Genomic DNA, 17,341 nt, shown 5'->3' with positions numbered 1-17,341 from the left:
ATCCAGCTTGGATATCCATGGATCAGGAAGCGCACCAAGACTGTATTGAAAATGAATCCTCTTCCCCAAATGTGTCTGGCACAGAAAGACACCACACCAGCCTTCTCGAGCTGCAAAGCCTCTTGGCAGTCTGTTAACTTGGCCAACTCAGATGCCCGTTACCTTTAACACAGATGGCACAATCTCTGATGGGTGCTTTGCGTTTGTCTGCAAAACCAAGCACTCTTTAAGATGCTCCGAGCTCCTTAGAATGACCATTCGCTTTAAAAAAAAAAAAAAAAAAAAAAAAAAAAAAAGGCGATTGCCTGCTTATCAGGACACATTTCCTTTATGCAGTGAGGACGGAGCCAGGCAGAACGAACCGTATCCCTTATTTTAACCCCTGGGGTAACTTATTACAGCGCCATTTTACTCGGCGTGCTCTTTTAATACTGATAATGCCAATAGCTTGAGCAAATAAACTGCAAGTTTCCTACGGTTCATTCTTTGGGAAAAGGTCGTTCACCCCGTGCTGTAAATGGACCCACTAAAGAGGTGTGTTTTTTTTTCAGGGACCGGAGCAAACCTCACCTGTTGGACTAGCCTTCACGCATGACTCAGGAGCAGAGTGAATCACAGCCCGGAGCACTCGGAGAGGAGGAGGACGGGCAGCCTTGGTCACCGTAGGAAGGCGCTGACGGGTGCTCGGGGCAGACGTCTTCAGACGGCAGGGCTCGCAGAAGAAATGTAGCTGCCCCTCTCCTGGGAACTGCGTGTTTCTGGTGAGTTAGCTGGGATTAGCTGACATTCCCGGTGCGCTAGCTGGTGGGTTAATTTATAGCTACTGTTAATGGGTTCGTTTCTTTTGGTTAGGAAGCTCAGCTCCTCAAAATTTTAAGTCAAGGCTGCATGACATGTTTAAGAAGAGAATGAATGGGAAGGGAGAAGCAGGCTGGGATAACTCCTGCATATAAACAGCCTGGAAATACCTAATATAACTTAGATTTGCTTTTAACTTTGGGGTTTACAAAGGTTGAAAAATACTTCTGTCCGCTTTCTTGTTTCAATATTTTAAATGCTAAGCATTTTTAGTATGTTCTTTAAGTGAACTCAGCCCTCAATGTACCTTTACATACACGAACCTGTCCATCTGTGTCTCCACGGTGTGACACTGTCCTGTGTGAATCCCAAAGACAGGGCGTCCCAGTTGGATAGAGTATTTGGAGTAACTGGCACATTCTAACACAGTCAGTTAAGATAATTATCAGAGAGACAGCCTGGAGGGCAAGAGGACACTAATTTACAAAGACTGGGACACCGTAAGCATAAAGTGTAATGAGTACAGGACCAGCAGGACATTGTCATCCTACCAGAGGCTGTGCTTCATCATCTTTCCAGATTTTTTTTTTTCCATCTTAGTAGTAAGAAGCAGTCTCTTGCCATTCTTCTATATTTTCTTGAGGCATCGTAGGATGCCACCAAATTCCACAGATCCTGGTTTTGAACAGGAGGATTTGGGATGGCTGTGGCGAGTAACTCCATTTATGAAATACATGCAGCATAGAGCTGCAGCTTGCATGTCAACATCCCATTTGAAAAAAAGAAAAAAAAAAGAGAAAAAAAAAAGGATGACAATGTTTAGGAATGAATATAAACTCAAAATAGCATGGGCAAAATGCTTTCTTGAGAGCTACTGGCCTGTTTGTTCCTTCCACCTCCCATATGTGCTTATAATGCATGAACTTTCTCTTCTTTGACTTCTCCATGCTGTACCCAAGCTGGGAAGCACCCTCTGTCTTCACAGGGCTGAGGCTGAGAGACCAAATCCCATAGCTTAGAGTTGTCTAAGGCCAGAATCTTTGGGTTTGCCCCATCCAGCAGAGGCCAGAGTGCCTGCTGAGACATGGGCAGGGCAACAGTGGCGAAGGCATCACCCTCTTACCTTGTGTCCTGGAGCAGTGCTCACCCAAGCTGGGATATGGAAATCAGAGCAGCTCTTCAGGAAGGCAGGAGGAGATGACCTTAAAAGATCCAGACTCTCCAGTGGGTGCCCAGCCTTGTGAGACTCACTGTTACCTGGTCCCTACTGGAGAACCTGGGTCAGCCACACGTGGAGGACCGGAGCGAGCTCTCCGCTGGGGTAGGCACACCGACCTGGGAGCACTTTGGGGAATGAAACCTCCAAAGTCGTTTGGTCAGCTCAATGTGGGTGTCAAAGATCCTTACAAAACCAGGATTCCTATAAAGGCTTTTTCCTATATTTCCTATTAATACGAGATGGGTATCTGTTCTGCCACTGTATTTTTCCTGAGGGGCTGCTTTTAGCAGTCCTCCCGTGTGTCCCTGCTGTGCACGACAGCGGCAGCGCAGATACCAGGAGGTAGCCTGCAGGTTGTGAAACACCTCAGGAGAAAACGAGCAACCTGCATGTCAAATGTTCTTGCTCGAGCAAATGATTAGACAGAAGCCTTGCACGGGAAGACTTTACACGTTCAAGTGGCACTTCTTATTAGGGTGTAGCAGACTTGGAAGTTGGTTTCATTGGCATCAGCACTTTATTTCCTCCTTGCTGTGGAGTGATCCATGTCAATAGCTAAAGCTTACCTGGACTGCAAGGTAATTGGCGTACCTAGCTGCGGGGAGCAGCTTTATTCATATTTTCTGAAATACGGAACCAAAGGGGGGCACGTGAGATATTTCAGAGCCCTGTCCTCCAAGCATCGCTAACAGGCAGCTTTCTGGCAGGAGGCAGCAAGCCTGCATGCCTGGTTGGCTATAAAAAGTGAACTTTGAATTGTGAAGACATTGAGAAGGGGGGGTGGAAATAGTGGCAATCATTAGGTCTATAACCGATAGGACGAACGCTTGGCTGAGGAGTCAGCAGGAGTGTTATTGACACGCCTGGCGCCGCGGAACATGCTCGCGAGCGATTTCCAGGGAACAGTTTTAGGCAGTGCGGGGCCATACGAGTGAGAATGAAAGTTGTGAGTGTCAGGCAGTCACACAGCTCTTGGTCTTCATATAATAATTAATCGCCTGTGGGGCCGGCGTGTTGTTCACCTACGAGCAGGTGACGGTTCAGATGAGGCCAGCGAGCAGTGACAGCAGCTCTGCTCTCTGGTGGCTGAGCAGTGGGCTGGGTAGGTCCAACCTCACGGTCACGAGGTAACTCGCAGTGGACGATTTTCCTTGTCCCTGAGCCCATTCCTTCCCTTGGCAGTCATTATTCCTCCAGGGAACACCCAGTCATCAGTGCTAGCCCCTGCTGAGAGCCTGTGCTCAAGCCTCTTCCACCCACAAGTAGCTCGGCTCGGGGACCACCAGCTGGGCGGCCACATATTGGGGTTCAGGTGCCAAAATGCCTACGCCCAAGCTGTTCTTTTAGGGGCAACGTGGACGTAACTGCCCGAGCTCAGTTGGCCTTGCCTGTGTCATGCACTGGGAGGGCAGTGCTGGGGGGACGGGGCCAGGGGGGCTGGGAAGCCCTCTGCTCTGCTCAGGTCCTTCCAAAGGAGGCTGAGGAATTGAGTTGGACAAGCAGCTATAAAAGCTGGACTGATGCCATTGACAAATGAGGGACTAAAGGTCAAGGAGGAGCTTTCTGCTTCCCTGAGGGATGGGAGATACCTTTGCCTCAACGGCAAGCTGGCTAGTCCTCCTCTTGGAGCTGAGCCCTCTGCTTCCTCGTCTCCACACCCTTGTTCTGCCATCCCCGGGGCCGTCAGCAGATCATCACTGCCCACAAAACGCGTTTTCTCTGGGATCATGGCAGGGGAACGAGGAAGGAGCCAGGTTATTTGGGGAGGGGCTGGCTCTAGCACCAAGCTCCCACCTGTACAGGGGCACCCAGGCGAGGGGTCCCACCCCAGCCCTGTGCCAGACCCCCCCTGTGCCAGACCCCAGTGGGTCCCAGAGCCTCTGCCTGTGTCTGCACCCCATCCTGGCAGCAAAAACTCACATCTGCAGAAGGAAAGAGATGGCCCAGCTGTACAGGGACATCAGGTCCCCTGTCTGAATACAAAGCTGGAGCAGGGAGGGGCATCAGCACGAGCACAGGGTTGTTTAGAAGATTGTCCCTTCTAGTTGTACTCTTGTCTCATCTGTAGACACCAGAAAAGGAACGTGCTGGCTCACTCTCTCCACTCCCTCTGCACGATAACGTCAGGGCTCCCACTGATAAAACCCGTGGCACTGCACAGGGGGAGCTACAGGAAGGTACTGCGAGGTTGTTCCTCCCCTCTCACCTCTCTCTTTCCCAGGCATCCGCACACTGAACGAACACTGGTGAAGCCGTGATCCATCCGAGCTGCACGTACAAATATGAAGATACTCTGGATAATCCCCTTTTTCCTGCTGCAAGGTAAAGGCTCAGAGGACAGCGGTGTGGGTGAAGGCAGCGACGCGTGCCAAGGCTGAGCCTCTTCACAGATTTCTCACCCACTCTGAGCTCAGCAGGGGCCACGACACGGCGTTGTGTGCAGGGCAGGCTCACAGGAGCTGGAGGCACACACGTGAGAGTCAGCAGCAGCCTGACCATGGGGAAAGCTGCACCCTAAGCCTTTGCTCACAGCAGTATTGCAACCTCTTTGACACCAGGGGAGACACCTGATGGTCACGGAGGTGACACACTCGTGTTGTGACAGGGTGGCCACGCTCACGTTCTGGTTTCTTTGCAGACACGGAAGCTTTTCTGATGAAGAATGCCAAAATCAAGCTGTGTTTACAAGCCAGCCTGATGGACGAGAGTTTACAGCTGGAGGACTGTGACCCAGACTCAGATTTGCAGCAGTGGTCTTGGCAGGGTGATTCCTTGAAGAATCAGGGCACACAGAGCTGCCTCTCTGTGCTGGGGGACAGCGGGGTGCAGACAAGCCCCTGTGACAACACAGCTTCCACGGGCTGGGACTGCTCCAACTCATTGCTCTCCCCTCTGGGCAGCAGCCAGAGCTACCTGGTGGCGAGCAGGAAAGGAGTTAGCCTCGATAATGTGAGAGGCCTCAAGGCTCAGTGGCAGCAAGGTGTCACGGAGGGGAACATCTGCAAGGAGAAAGCAGGTGAGTGCTGCCCACCAGGTCCCGGTGGTGCACGTGCCAGGGAAGGTGGGAGGGCACAGTCAGCGTCTTTCATTGCAGTGAAAGACCTCTGTATCTCTCTGTTCTTCTCCTCCACAGCCAGGGCGGTGCAAGACAGCTACTTCTACGCAGCCCTCACCAGCACGCAGGTGTACGACCACACAGCATACAACTCCACCCTGGTGGCGGGCATGGATCCAGAAGAGCTGAACAATCTGCTGTGGTTCTTCCGCACAGAAGACCGTAAGTCCTGCAGATATTCCTGGGCTGAGTCCGAACAGAAATGCACAGCCCTTGGCCGGGAACCCTCCTGCCTAGCAGAGGTGCCTGAGGGAATTATCCGAGGAGGTTTTTTACCCCAGGTGTATAAACCCTCGGCCTCACCTCCCAGAGAAGCAGGCCATGGGTGAAGTCAGGCCTGGGGCTTTGCTGTGGTAGGGTCTTCTCCCAGAGAGGGCTTCAGCTTCTTTGCAGGCATGTGCTGCCAAAAGAGCAAAGGTCGTAGATCACCAGTGATTTTGGCAGGGTGACGGGAGGAGATCAATACGAGCGGGTCAGCGCCCCGAGGGTCAACTTCAAAGCCACAAAACTCAAGGACAGAGCATCTGCTGCCATCCGCGCTGCACATCCCATATTCTGGGGCAAAATCCACCTTCCTGAGCGTGGCAGTGGTGAGAAAGGCTGCAGAGAGGAGGGTTTTTTAGAGCAGTGCTCGTGGTGGGGTGCTGCACCTCTCGGCCTTGCTCCCACCCTCGGGCACAGCCTCTCACAGCTTTCAAAAGTGGAAAACCCACGTGAGGCAGATTAATTAGCTTGGAAAGCACCTGGCTGGGCTCTGCAGACCCCTGCTCTGTGCATGCTAACGCTGCCTCTCTGTGCTTCCCCCAGCATCATCGTGGAATTACTCCGTCCTCGCGCTTTCCTTCGTGGCCACGATTTTGGGTCTTGTCCTCCTGGGCATTAACATTACACGAAACAGGTGAGTGAGGAAAATTCGGGTGTGGTGGTGCACTAAGGACCTCAAACAGATGACATGGGGGTTGGCTGGGCAGGAACAAGCACTGAGGGATGGAGAAAAGAGCAAAGACAAACTTCCTTTGACCCCTGCTTCACCGTAAAACCTTCCCTGCCTTCCTGCTCTCCTCGTGTGCCACTCAGAACAAGCACCTTCACTTCTCTGTGCCATGGATCCCCACCAGTAAAGCATGTGCAAAAGCACTGGCCAGCCCAAGAGAGGTTTTGGGAGGAAAACGCCACAAAATATGTGTATTTGGGGTGCCCTCCCATAAATATAGGGGCACGCAGGACTGAAGCAGAACTCCCCAGCCATCTGCGATCCCACAGTGCTTCCCTGGGCCATCCTGCAGCACAGCAGCCCTGCAGCTGAGGAGTAACTCGCTGCCTTCTGCAGCGAGAAAACACACGAGGGGCCGAGCTTTCACCCTGAGATAAGCCTAAAAGAGATGCTGCAGGTCTGCCCGGCCATCCTCTTGTTTTAACGACGGCTTGCTGGGTGTCACTGCCTTGCTTTAAGTGGTGCGCTGTGCTCTCCAAGTGTAAACACTGGGGCTGTGTGTACTCAGACACTTCAGAGCACTTCGGTGACACAGCGTGGCTGGCAGCGCTTCCCCTAAGCAGCTAACGCCTTCCCAGGGCCAAACACACAAAGGGATGGATGTGACAGCACCTCGGGCACGTGCCCCAAATGTGGGCCGAGCTCGCTGCTTCTCCCCTTATCTTCTTCTCACGCTTTCCCTGCAGGAAGAGGAAGATCCACATGTACAAAGAAGCAGTGCAAGCTGCCCAGCAAGCCGAGCTGGAAGCCAAGCAGGCCCTGATACCGGTGCAGGAGTACAGCCCGGGCAGCCCGCAGCCGCGGGAGCCGGCGCTGCAGGAGGAGAGGGCAGGGGAGGTGCTGGTTCAGTGGAAGGACGGGACGGTCACCACGCTGTACAAGGAGAGCTCAGAGGATGCCATGTAACAGCGGCTGGGGGCCAAGCATTTATCCTCAAAGGAACGCATCAAAATGTCTCGATTCACACTGAAGATGGGGAAATTTAACAATGCAGTTTAGCCTGGGGAGGGGGAAAAAAAGAAAAAAAGAAAAAAAAAAGGGAAGCAGCAGAGCTGCACCAGCAGAAGTGGCTCTGGACTCTCAGAGCCGTGCCTCCCCCGTTTTAGCTCCGTCTGGGTGCTCTTTACCCGCTGCTCTCAGCTGCCTCCAGGCTTCCCTCCCGCCAGCGTCGCCCCCTCGCCCAGATGCCGCCCGCCTGCGCTGGCACCAGGGGCTGGGGGCTGAGGCACCAAGGGCTGTGGGCTCGCCACGGTCAGCTGGGGAACAAGCCCTCAGGAAAACACCGACACCGAAGCAGAGGAGGGTTTGCTCTTTTCAAAAAGTCATCTTTATTAAAATATTTGCCAAAGTTGATCGAAATCCCCTATCGAATCTCTCTCTACGTCGCTAAGGTCGTATATATATTATGTATATATGTACAAATGTCCAGGGGGGTGTTTCACTCTGCAGATCCGTGCAACTCCAGGGAGAAGCAGAACATTTGTCCTGGTGCAGCAGATGAGCTCCAACACACAGCCCTTGGCCTGGGCACAGGCAGAGCCTGGTCACGGCGCATGGTGCTGTGTTAGGATTGTCTTCGCGCCCCTCACAGGGCGCATGCAGAGGCCACGAAATAATTTAAGACATTTGGGAAGTCCATCACACCAGTCCTTTAAACAAAAAGCTTTTAGGAACGCGTCCTGGTCGGTGAAGCATCTCTCCGTGCAAAGCCTTTGAAAAGGAACACTGTCGTATAAAAGTTGGTTAAAAAAAGAAGCGATTTTGGTACGAGTTATTTCAATGCATGGGAATCAATTTTAGGACACCTGAGACCTTTGGTCGGCTGTAACGTTATCTGCCACTTTCCCGTTCAGGTTAAAAAAGAAATTCCTCTTATTGCTCGGCGAGGGGACCTGTCAGGTGAAGGACATGGGCTCCTCTGTGCCTGGGGATTCCATCCCCCTTCCTGGGCTCCCCACCTCTGCCTGACGGACTCCATCCAGCGCACGGCCCCGGGGTCAGCCCTCGCCCTCCCAGCGATGCTTCCCGGCCCCGGGAGGTGCCCAAATCCGCAGATTCATCGCCCAGGCAGGGCTGTGCGCGTGTCTACGGGACAAGGTCCCCGCTCCCGATGCTCCCAGCCCCTCGCAGAGCCGGGGGACGGGGATCTCTCACCACTCCTTTGCGCCTTAAAATATCTTGAAGCCTTTCAGCAAGGTGAGCGTGGGCGCTTTCCTCTTGCTCTGAGCCCGCGAGGACTTGACGGTGACCAGCTTGGCTTGGGCCACCGAGGGGATCTCCTTGTAGTTGACGGTGGAGAGGGTGTTGAGGGTGCAGCTGGCCAGCCCTTGCCGGGTGGCCAAGGTGGCCGGGGTGGCCACGTGCAGGCAGGGCCGCTCCTCGGCGATGAAGAGGGGCCGGAGGGGCTGGCTGCGCTCCGCCTCGCGCCGCACCTCCCGCACTGCCTCGTGGAAGACGTGCTGCACCGCCGCGAAGTCCTGGCACGCCGACACCTCGTAGAAAAGGCACCCGAACTTGCTGGCCAGCGACGTGCCTTCGGCTTTGGTCACCTGCCTGCGGAGGGGACGGGGGACGATGGGCGCAGCCTCGCTCGGGGCGCACGTCCTGGTGGTGTGATGGTGCGGGAAGGGGAGAGGGGCAAGTCCCCGTGTCTTGGGGCAAGCAGGGGACAAAAAGGTGTGCCAAGGGAGGATAAAGGGGGCTGGGGGTGATAGCAGGACCAGCACATCCCCGTGGAAAGGGGACAGAGCAGGACCCAAGAGCGGGACCTTTTGGGCATGGCTAAATCAGGAAGTTTGAGTCGAGGGCTCAAGTTGAGCTCAGAGTGTCCCAGATCAGCACAAACAGCCCGCAAGGAGCTGGAGCTCGAAGCCCAAAGCATGCTGACGCTGCCTCATGACACAGCTGAAAAAACATCCCACCAAAAGCAGGGGTGGGCTCCGTGCCAGCGCATCCCCCCGTGGGCGGCAGAGCCCGCCCCGGATACGCACGAGGATGCGACAAATGCCAACGCGGGTGGAAATAACCACAAAAAAAAAAAAAAAATCCCAAACCCTCAAATCTGAGCTTTTCACCCACATGGGAGGGATCCGTGAGCAATTCCCCAGCGGGATAAGAGGGGCTGTGGGTACCTGTACTGCTCCATGTCCAGCTTGTTGCCCAGCAGGAGCACGGGGCTCTCGTGCTGGCAGCCCCGCGCGTGCCGGGCGAGGACATCGAGGTAGCGGCGGCAGCCCTCGAAGCTCTCCCTGTCGTCGATGCTGTAGACCACCAGGAAGGCGTTGGCCCAGCACAGGTAGCGCTCGCAGTTCCCGGGACCGTCCTGGGGGCGAGAGGAGCGGGGTGAGAGCCGGCCCCGTGCAGCTGGAGGCACGGGGAGAGCCGCCCGGCCCCTCACCTGGTCGGCGGTGTCCATCACCTTCAGCAGCACGGGCTGCTGGTCCACCAGCTCCTCCGAGGTGTAGGTGTCCTCTGCAAGGGAAATGGGGCCGTGAGGATGGGATGGATGTTCCCCAACACCCAGCAAAGCCCCTGGCTGGGTGGGATGTGGCCGGCAAAGCTCCTGGTGAGGAGCGTCCTCTCGCCTCGCTCCTTCCTACACGGGCGTTATTTGGGGTGGCCGGAGGTGGGTGCAGCGGCGATGCTGCTCGGCAAACCTGGTAGGGGGCAGCTTTCTCCTACTGCATGCAAAAAGTAAGATGGGATTGATTTATTTTTGCTCTTTAGGACTGAAACAGCTCAGCACCTCGTGCCCTCGTTTGCTGGAAATTGGGTCCCCCTCCAGCCTCACCCTAACAGCATCCTCACCCCTCCGAGCCACAGCAGCCAAACCCTCCCTAACGCCCTCAGCTCCCTCCAGGGTTCACCCCCATGAGATTTCCCCAAAATCTGTGGTGGGCTGATCACCCCCTGTCCCCTCTGTGGGCTCCTACGGAGACAGGAGGGACCCCGGCACAGCCACCGTGGCTGCGCCCTGGCTCAGCCCTTATCTAAATAGGACCCAGAGAGATAAAACCTGCTGGGGGCTTGCCACGGAGCTGGCTTCTGAGAAATCAGGCAAAAGGAGCAGCTCCTTTCTTTAGAAATGGGTGCAGGGCTTTAGGAACAGCGGGGCTCCCGTGGGGTGCCCCAGCTGGAAGCTGCCCTCTCCCAGCTGGGTCTTAGGGGATGTGTTTTGGGAAGGTTTTGCCACAGCAAGACGGCAGAACCACCACGAAACCACAAACAAGATCTGAATAAAGGATTTTTCCTTCTTTCCTAAGAGTTATGAGGGGCTGGAGCTGGTTCCTGGATGGGGTCCATATCTCCCTAATGTCCCTGATAAATCATTTACAGTTCTTCACTGCGCACTGGAGGCAGGCCTAGGAAAATAGTTATTAATTACTCAAACGGAGCGGAAAAAAATGCCCAGACCCACTCGCTGCACAGCACAGCCCCCGGGGACACCAGATCCTACACGTCCCCTTCTCCTGCAAAACACCCCAAAGAGAGAGCAGGAGGCACGGGTACTCCCAAAACACCCCCAAAATTGGGTTTTGCCTCTGGCACGGAGATGCAAGGAGCTGATGTTCCCTGTGGGATGTGCCCATGGGGCGAGCACCGCTTTCACCGCTGTTTTTACAGGGTGGTTTGGGTCAAATCCAGCCCTTCTTTTGCTTTTCATGTCTTTAATTTATTTTTTTTTTCTCCTTAAATGCCATATTCATGGGAAACGTGGGAAGGGTGCTCTGCCGGAGCACAGCGGGGACATGCAGGGAAAAAAAACAGGGAGAGGAGAGAACCCCAGAGATGGTGCCTTACCCAGGTTGGGATCATACTCGCTGATGAACCTCTTGGTCAGAAACTTCACCGTCAGGGCTGCGGGATGGGAAGGGCTGGGTGAGGACAGCAAGGTCACCCCTCAAAGCAGCGCCCCGTGTGCCCCCACTCTGTCACCCCCCCTTTCCAGCCAAAATGCACCTCTTCTCCCCAAATCCTGCCCGCCTTTCCCAGAAGAGCCTCGTGGATAATAAATAATAAAGCCATTCTGGGTTATTTTGGGAGGTTTTCACACCACTGGTGGGGCACGGGGAGGGTTTCTGGGCTCCAATGCTCGGGGACCCACGCAGTCCTCCCCAGCAGGACCTGCTCAGCCCCCGCCTGCTGGCCCCGATCTGCACAAGCAGAGATGCTGCTGCTACCCTAAACGTCCACAAATAACCCTAAAAAAAAAACCCACAGGCATTGCATGCAAAGCAAACGAACCCAGCCACGGCCGTGGGCCTGACCCAAAAGACTTTGACCCGCTCGGGGAAGATTGCAGAGAAACTTTTTCCTCCCCCAAACATGAGAAAAAAAATAAAAATAAAAAATTCTCGGGGCTGGTGCACAGCATCGGGGCAGGGATGCTGCTATGGGGCAGGAGCTGGGACAGCAGGGTGCTGGGAGCTGAAGCTGGGTGGGCACCCAAGGGTGCCGAAAAGCCCAGGGCAGCGTTGGGCAGCCCGGGGGGCGCGTGGGTGCCCGCTCTCACCTGACTTGCCGGCCCCTCGGCACCCCAGGATGGCCACGTTGCACTCGGCGAGGGGGCTCTGGGGTGGCCGCTCGGCTCCAGCCCGGGGCTTGCCGAACATCGAGGACATCCTGGGTCCTGCGGGAGAGAGCAGGGGGGACGTGGGGACCCTCACCCACCTCCCCGCTGGGCAGCGGGGACGCAGCCGCTCTCGCCACCCGGCGAGGGGATGCGCTCGCCTCCAGCCTCAGCCCCTGGAGCCAAAAATCAAGACAGGGACCCCCTTTTCCACCCTCTACCCGCGGAGAAAGAGAGGAAAGCAGCCTCCCACCTGTGCCTCCGAGGCTCGCCGGGTGCGTGGAGGCCACAGCGGGGCTGGGGGAGCAGCGGCCCCTGCGCCGCCCGCGCTCCCAATGAATGAGGCAGGCGGAGGCGAGCGCTGCTCCCACCGCTCGCGCCCCAGCCAAACTCCTTGTAAGGCAAGCTGCCGCGCCGGGGCCGGGCTGGACACGCGTCCCCAGCCGCCCCAAGGACTGTCCCCTTGGTGCAACGCCCCGGGGAGGGCAGCCCCACAGACCCCCAGCAACAGCAGGCTCCCCACTGGTGCCCAGTGGCGCTTGGCGGGGGAACCATCGCTGGCATCGCCTCCATGGGGACCCCCCAGCTCAGCACCTGGTGGCCACTTTTACAAGTCCCCTTCCCCAGCACCTCACTGGGACCCTACAAGCCCAAAGCGGAGCCCGGCTCCCCCCCCCAGAGCCCTGCAGCACCCAGGCTGAGGCCGGCGCACTCATTGCACCTCCCGCGGGCAGACGCAGCGCACGGGAGCGCGGTGCCAGCACAGCCGCCGTCCTCCCCGGCTCCTTCCCTGCAAGAAGCGTTCGGGCACGGGCACCGCCTGCTGCTGGCAAGCTCAGCGGGGGAAAAAAAAAAAAATAATCTCCTTTTTCCACCCAAAAATACACGATCCCAAGGGGAGGACTCACCGCCGCTGTTGACCGCACCGAGCCATCAGCCCAACGGGCTCCAAAAGCGAGGAGGAGGAGGAGGAGGGAGCTGAAGTCAGCGTTGTCATGGCAATCGCAGCCATTTGGGATGGGGCTCAGCGCCCGGCACCACCCGGCAGGATGCGGCCCCCCAGGGGGGTCGTGCAGGGGCTGGGGTCACCCTGGGGGGCGCGGGGGCTGCTGCGGCCATGCGGGGCTCTGCGCCGCTGGGATGATTGCCCGGTAGCGCACGGAGGATATTTTTAAACCCTCCCAAAATAGTTTGTGACCGTGGAAGCCCCTGCAAGCATCGCTGCTGTCCCAGGGGGGATGGACGAATGGACAGGGTCAGTCCCCTGTGGGAAGCAAAACCCCTCCAGGGACTGATTTTGGTGGGATGGTAACAACCCCCCTGCCCCAAATCGCCTTTGGGCACAGGCAGAGCACACTTCAAGGCATCAGAGCCAAATTATTTTTATTCTTTTTTAAGCCATTCAAGATCTTCTGGCAGAGGTTGCCATAAAGCAGCCAGCTGCCGGGGTGCTGCGGAGCTTTGTCCTCTGCCTGTGTGGGGGCTTTGGGGGGAACCCAGTAGGGCCACAGCACTGCCACCCCCCAGCACCCCACTGCTCCATGCTGGGACACCCAAACCAGCCAGAATAAAGAGACCAAATGCCTCGGGGCAGGGCAGGCTGCTTGCCTTAAATTATGGCTCTGAAGTAATCAGGGGCTGCAGGTGGTGCCTGCCCTCCTCTGCACCCCGCAGCGGATGCGTAACGGGATTTCTAACCAGAAAAAGCTGTGAACAGCACGCAGATGAGCAACATGCCACAAAGGACACTTTTCTTCTTCTTCTTTTTTTTTTTTTTTCTTTACGTGAGTCGCAGGTGGCTTCGTCTCCACCCGCAGCCCCTCCAGGCTCTGCTGCATCTGGGTGCTGCGGGGTGAGCCCCAGGGGGCTCTCATTTTCGGGCAGTTGTGCACTTCATTTCTATTGCCATGGGGTCCCCAAACAAAGCACACGTTTTCATTGCTCATGTGCCAGGGATGAATTTTGCCCCTGTTGCTCAAGTGTCTCCTACCTAAGGGAGACCCAGAGCCCGTTCGCAAAGGGAAGCTCCCCCGTAAACATCTCTCCCTGCCCTTGGCCACGCAGAGCCCCTTTCCCACGGCCGGGCTGGAAGGCACCGAGGCTTGCTGACGTCCCTTACCCCCCCGTGGCCGTAAAACCGATGTTTGCGAGGGAAAAAATAGTACAGAGCCCTGCTCTTCCCGGCAGCACGGCCCAGCTGGACGACAACCACGTGGAGCCCTCCCCGTGATGCCCGGCGCCTGCGGTGGGAAGCGGCCCCTTGGGGTCTCACGGGGAGGATGCCCAAAATCACCAGCAGCCACACCGTGACCTGCAGCCCCCACCGGAGACCCCCCTGCCTTTAGGGTGGGCGGCGAGCGCGGCGGATGCCTTGGAAAGGGGCCGCTGGCTGCCCGCGGGGCCGATCACGAGCCGGGCTATCTTTAGCCGAGGGGATTTATATTACAAGCGAGCGGCGGCAGCACGGCAAAGACGCCCAAGGGTGGAGGAGGCCTCCGGGCACGGCGAGGAGGAGCATCGGGGGCTGTCCCCTGCCCCCCGAGAGCCGGGCGAGGATGACCCCAGAGGAGGACGGCGCTCGGGCACCGGGCAGCGTGCGTATCCGTGTGGAGGGGCAGCTGTTCTCGGTGGAGAAGGCCGTGCTGGTGGAGAGCAGCGAGTATTTCCGTGCCCTGTTCCGCTCGGGCATGAAGGAGAGCACGCAGGAGGAGATCGTGCTGGGGGAGCTGAGCGCCGCCGGCTTCCTCGCCATGCTGCGGGTGCTGGCGGGCGAGCGGCCGGTGCTGGGGGGCGAGGAGACCTTCCAGGCGGTCGAATGCGCCGCCTTCCTGCAGGCCAAGCCCTTGGCCAAGTACCTGATCAACACCATCAACTCCGACAACTGCATCCTGCTCTACCAGGCCGCGGCCATCTTCGGCCTCCTGGACCTCTTCCACCGCGCCGCGCTCTACATCAGGGACAGCTACGCCGAGCTGGAGGACTACCTGGACTGCCTCTCCGCCGACCTGCTGGCCTACGTGGAAGCCCTCCTGCCCAGCTCCTTCGTGGCCGTGGGAGCCCACACTCCCACCTTCGAGTTCCTGGAGGACCTCTCCAGGACCATCTGCTACCTGGACGAGGAGGCCAACACGTGGCGGACCCTCTCCTGCCTGCCGCTGAGCGCCAGCACGTTCCTAGCCGGCATGGCCACCATGGACAACAAGATCTACATCGTGGGGGGCGTCTACGGGGCCAGCAAGCAGGTGGTGGAGAGCAGCTTCTGCTACGACGCCGACACCAACGCCTGGAGCGAGTTCCCCAGCCCGCACCAGCTGCGCTACGACGTGCGGCTGGTGGGCCACGAGGGCTGCCTCTACGCCATCGGCGGCGAGTACGAGAAGATCTCGCTGAAATCCGTGGAGCGCTACGAGGTGTCCTCCAACACCTGGACCTTCGTCTCCGACCTGCCGCAGCCCAGCTCGGCCGCGCCCTGCGCCCAAGCCCTGGGGCAGATCTTCGTCTGCCTGTGGAAGCCGCTGGACACCACCGTCATCTACGAGTACGAGAGCCAGCAGGACGCCTGGCTCCCCGTCACCGAGCTGAAGCGGCAGCAGAGCTACGGGCACTGCATGGTGGCCCACCGCGACAACCTCTACGTCATGCGCAACGGCCCCTCGGACGACTTCTTGCGCTGCGTCATCGACTGCTTCAACCTGACCTCGCGGCAGTGGACGGCTCTGCCCGGCCAGTTCCTCAACAGCAAAGGAGCCCTCTTCACCGCCCTCATCAAGGGCGACACGGTCTACACGGTCAACAAGATGCTGACGCTCCTCTACTCGGTGGAAGAGGAGACCTGGAGGTTCAAGAAGGAGCGGGCGGGTTTCCCCCGCAGCGGCTCCCTGCAGACCTTCCTCCTGCGCCTGCCGCGGCGCGACCACGACGTCGCCACGTAGGCGGCCCCCAGCCCACCTCGGGATGCTCCCCTCGCGCCTGGCCGCTCCCCTGGGCTCCTCTCCTCCTCTGCGGAGCTGTGCCCGGGTCCACGGAGGCGGCGCGTTGGACCTGGAGGTGACGCTGGTCCTGCCAGAGGGGAAGGGGCCGCGGGATGTCACGGCAGCCGTGCGCCAAGTCCCACCAAATGTGAGCCAACAGCGTGCAGGGCCCTGTGGCTCCTGCAGAGGACGGGCTCTGGAGAGGTGCAGACGTTAGGTTGACCGATTTTGGCCCCGCTCTGAAGGTGCGCAGCATCCCTCCTGCTCTCTGCTCCGCTGGGAAATCAGTCTCCACATCCTGGAATTAAAGGGAAAGCTGTAAAAAGCCCTGTGGTTTTCATTACTCTTCTCTCGTGGCTTTTTTTTTCCTTTTTCCCTTCAGAAAGGGAAATACCTCCGAAGGGGGGACCCACGTCAACGCTCCCTCCTGTCCCCTTTGCTCTCCGACCACACACCGAATGCTTTCTCAGCTGCGGCTCCGCTCAGAGCTGCTGGCAGGAGCGCGGTTCCCAGGCAGCCCCGAGCTCCCCGGGGAGGCACCGGCTGCACCCGGGATAGGGGGACAAAGGGGCACGGGGGGATGGAGGGGAGAGACCTCAGAATTGGGGTTTGTCTCCAAAAACCTGCACGGGGGCAGGCTGTGCTCTGGGGTGAGTGGGTGCCTCTCTGGGAAGCATCCGTCGTGTCCTCGAGGGCACCAGCCAGCCTCCAGGGAGACACAAAGCATAGATAGGGGCTAGCTCTCCTCTTGTTTAAGCCAGAGGGGGCTTTTTAGGACAAAACAAACCTCGGAGACAGAGAGGGTGTGAAAATGGAAGGAGAGGACAGGTGCCCAGGTGTCCTCAGCCAGCAGAGCTCCGTAACCAGCTGAACCATCCCGGTCAGCCACAATCCCAAAATGCTGGGGGCTGTCAGACCCCTGCCAGCTCCTGGCTTTGCTCTGGGGATGTTCAGAGATTGCTGCCCTCGCCTCCCTTGGCAAATGCTTCGTGTTGCTGTCCCTCGGGCGGGATAGGGACAGGGAATTAAGCTGGCAGCAGACCCCAAATATCACCCATTCGGGCTCCCGGCACCAGGGTGTCCCTGCTCCCCTCCCCTGGGATCAGGGCACACCATTAGGGATGACTCCGCCGCTCACACTGCTGGCCCTCGCCAAGTTCTCAGCGTTTTCGAAACAGACTGCATTTGAGAAAAAAAACCACCACCAAAATAAACAAGAAAACCCAAGCTTGCCATCAGCACCCATCAGCATCAGCTGCCCTGCGCTGGCTCCCCACCACAAGGCTGCCTTCCCCCTCCTTCCCCTCGGGTTTGTTTTCTGTAACCTCCTGTGTTACCCCAGGAGGAATTCGGAAGAGCTGAGCACGCTGCGAGCATAAATCCCATCGAGTCAAATCCCTGCTCCCTTCCCAGACGAGGCCAATTAACATTTCGCGCTGTCTTCTCCCAACTGGAAGCAGCGCACGGGAGCACGCTGCTTTAAAGCACGTTAAGCTGAAGAGCGGGCTTAAAGCCTCCATTAAAATAAAGTTAAAATCATTTCTGTTACTCAAATATTTATGGCAGCTTCTGTGACTAACCCAAGACAGTTTAACTTGGCAGCCTCTCCCATTCCTTCCAGCTCCGGAACAACCGAGCCCTGCAACTTCTCCCCCACCTTCGGGCACTGTTTTCC

At 57.5% G+C, this 17,341-nt stretch overlaps 3 protein-coding genes and 1 long non-coding RNA gene across 7 annotated transcripts; 2 read left to right on the top strand and 2 right to left on the bottom strand.

The window, feature by feature from the left end:
- Positions 1-243: 243 nt before the first annotated feature.
- On the bottom strand, positions 244-1,936 carry LOC119718037 (uncharacterized). The gene is made up of 3 exons (XR_005268645.2): positions 1,922-1,936; positions 571-801; positions 244-261 (listed from the first exon to the last, which is right to left on the bottom strand). It is a non-coding gene; the product is annotated as an uncharacterized lncRNA (long non-coding RNA).
- SLC51B (SLC51 subunit beta) lies at positions 620-7,479 on the top strand. The gene is made up of 6 exons (XM_005025513.6): positions 620-761; positions 4,239-4,339; positions 4,656-5,033; positions 5,151-5,294; positions 5,940-6,030; positions 6,813-7,479. The coding sequence occupies exons 2-6, from the start codon at positions 4,300-4,302 to the stop codon at positions 7,030-7,032; spliced, it is 873 nt and encodes a 290-aa protein (XP_005025570.3). The 5' UTR covers positions 620-761; positions 4,239-4,299; the 3' UTR covers positions 7,033-7,479.
- RASL12 (RAS like family 12) lies at positions 7,454-13,469 on the bottom strand. 4 transcript variants are annotated; one of them, XM_027465770.3, is made up of 6 exons: positions 12,604-13,469; positions 11,639-11,871; positions 10,927-10,983; positions 9,524-9,597; positions 9,258-9,448; positions 7,454-8,679 (listed from the first exon to the last, which is right to left on the bottom strand). In XM_027465770.3, the coding sequence occupies exons 2-6, from the start codon at positions 11,745-11,747 to the stop codon at positions 8,295-8,297; spliced, it is 816 nt and encodes a 271-aa protein (XP_027321571.2). In that variant the 5' UTR covers positions 11,748-11,871; positions 12,604-13,469; the 3' UTR covers positions 7,454-8,294. The 4 variants fall into 4 exon arrangements, with proteins under 4 accessions (XP_027321571.2, XP_027321573.1, XP_071899342.1 ...); XM_027465772.3 differs by having other exon boundaries at positions 11,639-11,755; XM_072043241.1 differs by lacking the exon at positions 12,604-13,469 and adding an exon at positions 12,417-12,592 and having other exon boundaries at positions 11,639-11,755.
- Positions 13,470-13,488: 19 nt separating this feature from the next.
- On the top strand, positions 13,489-16,006 carry KBTBD13 (kelch repeat and BTB domain containing 13). Its single transcript, XM_027465769.3, has one exon. The coding sequence runs from the start codon at positions 14,062-14,064 to the stop codon at positions 15,625-15,627; it is 1,566 nt and encodes a 521-aa protein (XP_027321570.2). The 5' UTR covers positions 13,489-14,061; the 3' UTR covers positions 15,628-16,006.
- The last annotated feature ends 1,335 nt before the right edge of the window (positions 16,007-17,341 follow it).

This window comes from Anas platyrhynchos, chromosome 11 (assembly GCF_047663525.1).
Source record: "Anas platyrhynchos isolate ZD024472 breed Pekin duck chromosome 11, IASCAAS_PekinDuck_T2T, whole genome shotgun sequence".
NCBI classification, from domain to species: domain Eukaryota; kingdom Metazoa; phylum Chordata; class Aves; order Anseriformes; family Anatidae; genus Anas; species Anas platyrhynchos.
Note: the sequence above shows the minus strand (reverse complement) of the source record. Positions and strands in the feature narration are given on the sequence as shown.

Excerpts from the sequence above, each read along its gene's own strand:
- SLC51B (XM_005025513.6), top strand. The coding sequence starts at position 4,300 with ATGAAGATACTCTGGATAATCCCCTTTTTCCTGCTGCAAG. Across the intron at positions 5,295-5,939 it reads GTTCTTCCGCACAGAAGACC|CATCATCGTGGAATTACTCC; the intron begins GTAAGTCCTGCA and ends TGCTTCCCCCAG. Across the intron at positions 6,031-6,812 it reads ATTAACATTACACGAAACAG|GAAGAGGAAGATCCACATGT; the intron begins GTGAGTGAGGAA and ends CTTTCCCTGCAG.
- RASL12 (XM_027465770.3), bottom strand. The coding sequence starts at position 11,747 with ATGTCCTCGATGTTCGGCAAGCCCCGGGCTGGAGCCGAGCGGCCACCC. Across the intron at positions 10,984-11,638 it reads CCGAGGGGCCGGCAAGTCAG|CCCTGACGGTGAAGTTTCTG; the intron begins GTGAGAGCGGGC and ends CCCATCCCGCAG. Across the intron at positions 9,449-9,523 it reads TGATGGACACCGCCGACCAG|GACGGTCCCGGGAACTGCGA; the intron begins GTGAGGGGCCGG and ends TCTCGCCCCCAG.
- KBTBD13 (XM_027465769.3), top strand. The coding sequence starts at position 14,062 with ATGCCTTGGAAAGGGGCCGCTGGCTGCCCGCGGGGCCGATCACGAGCC.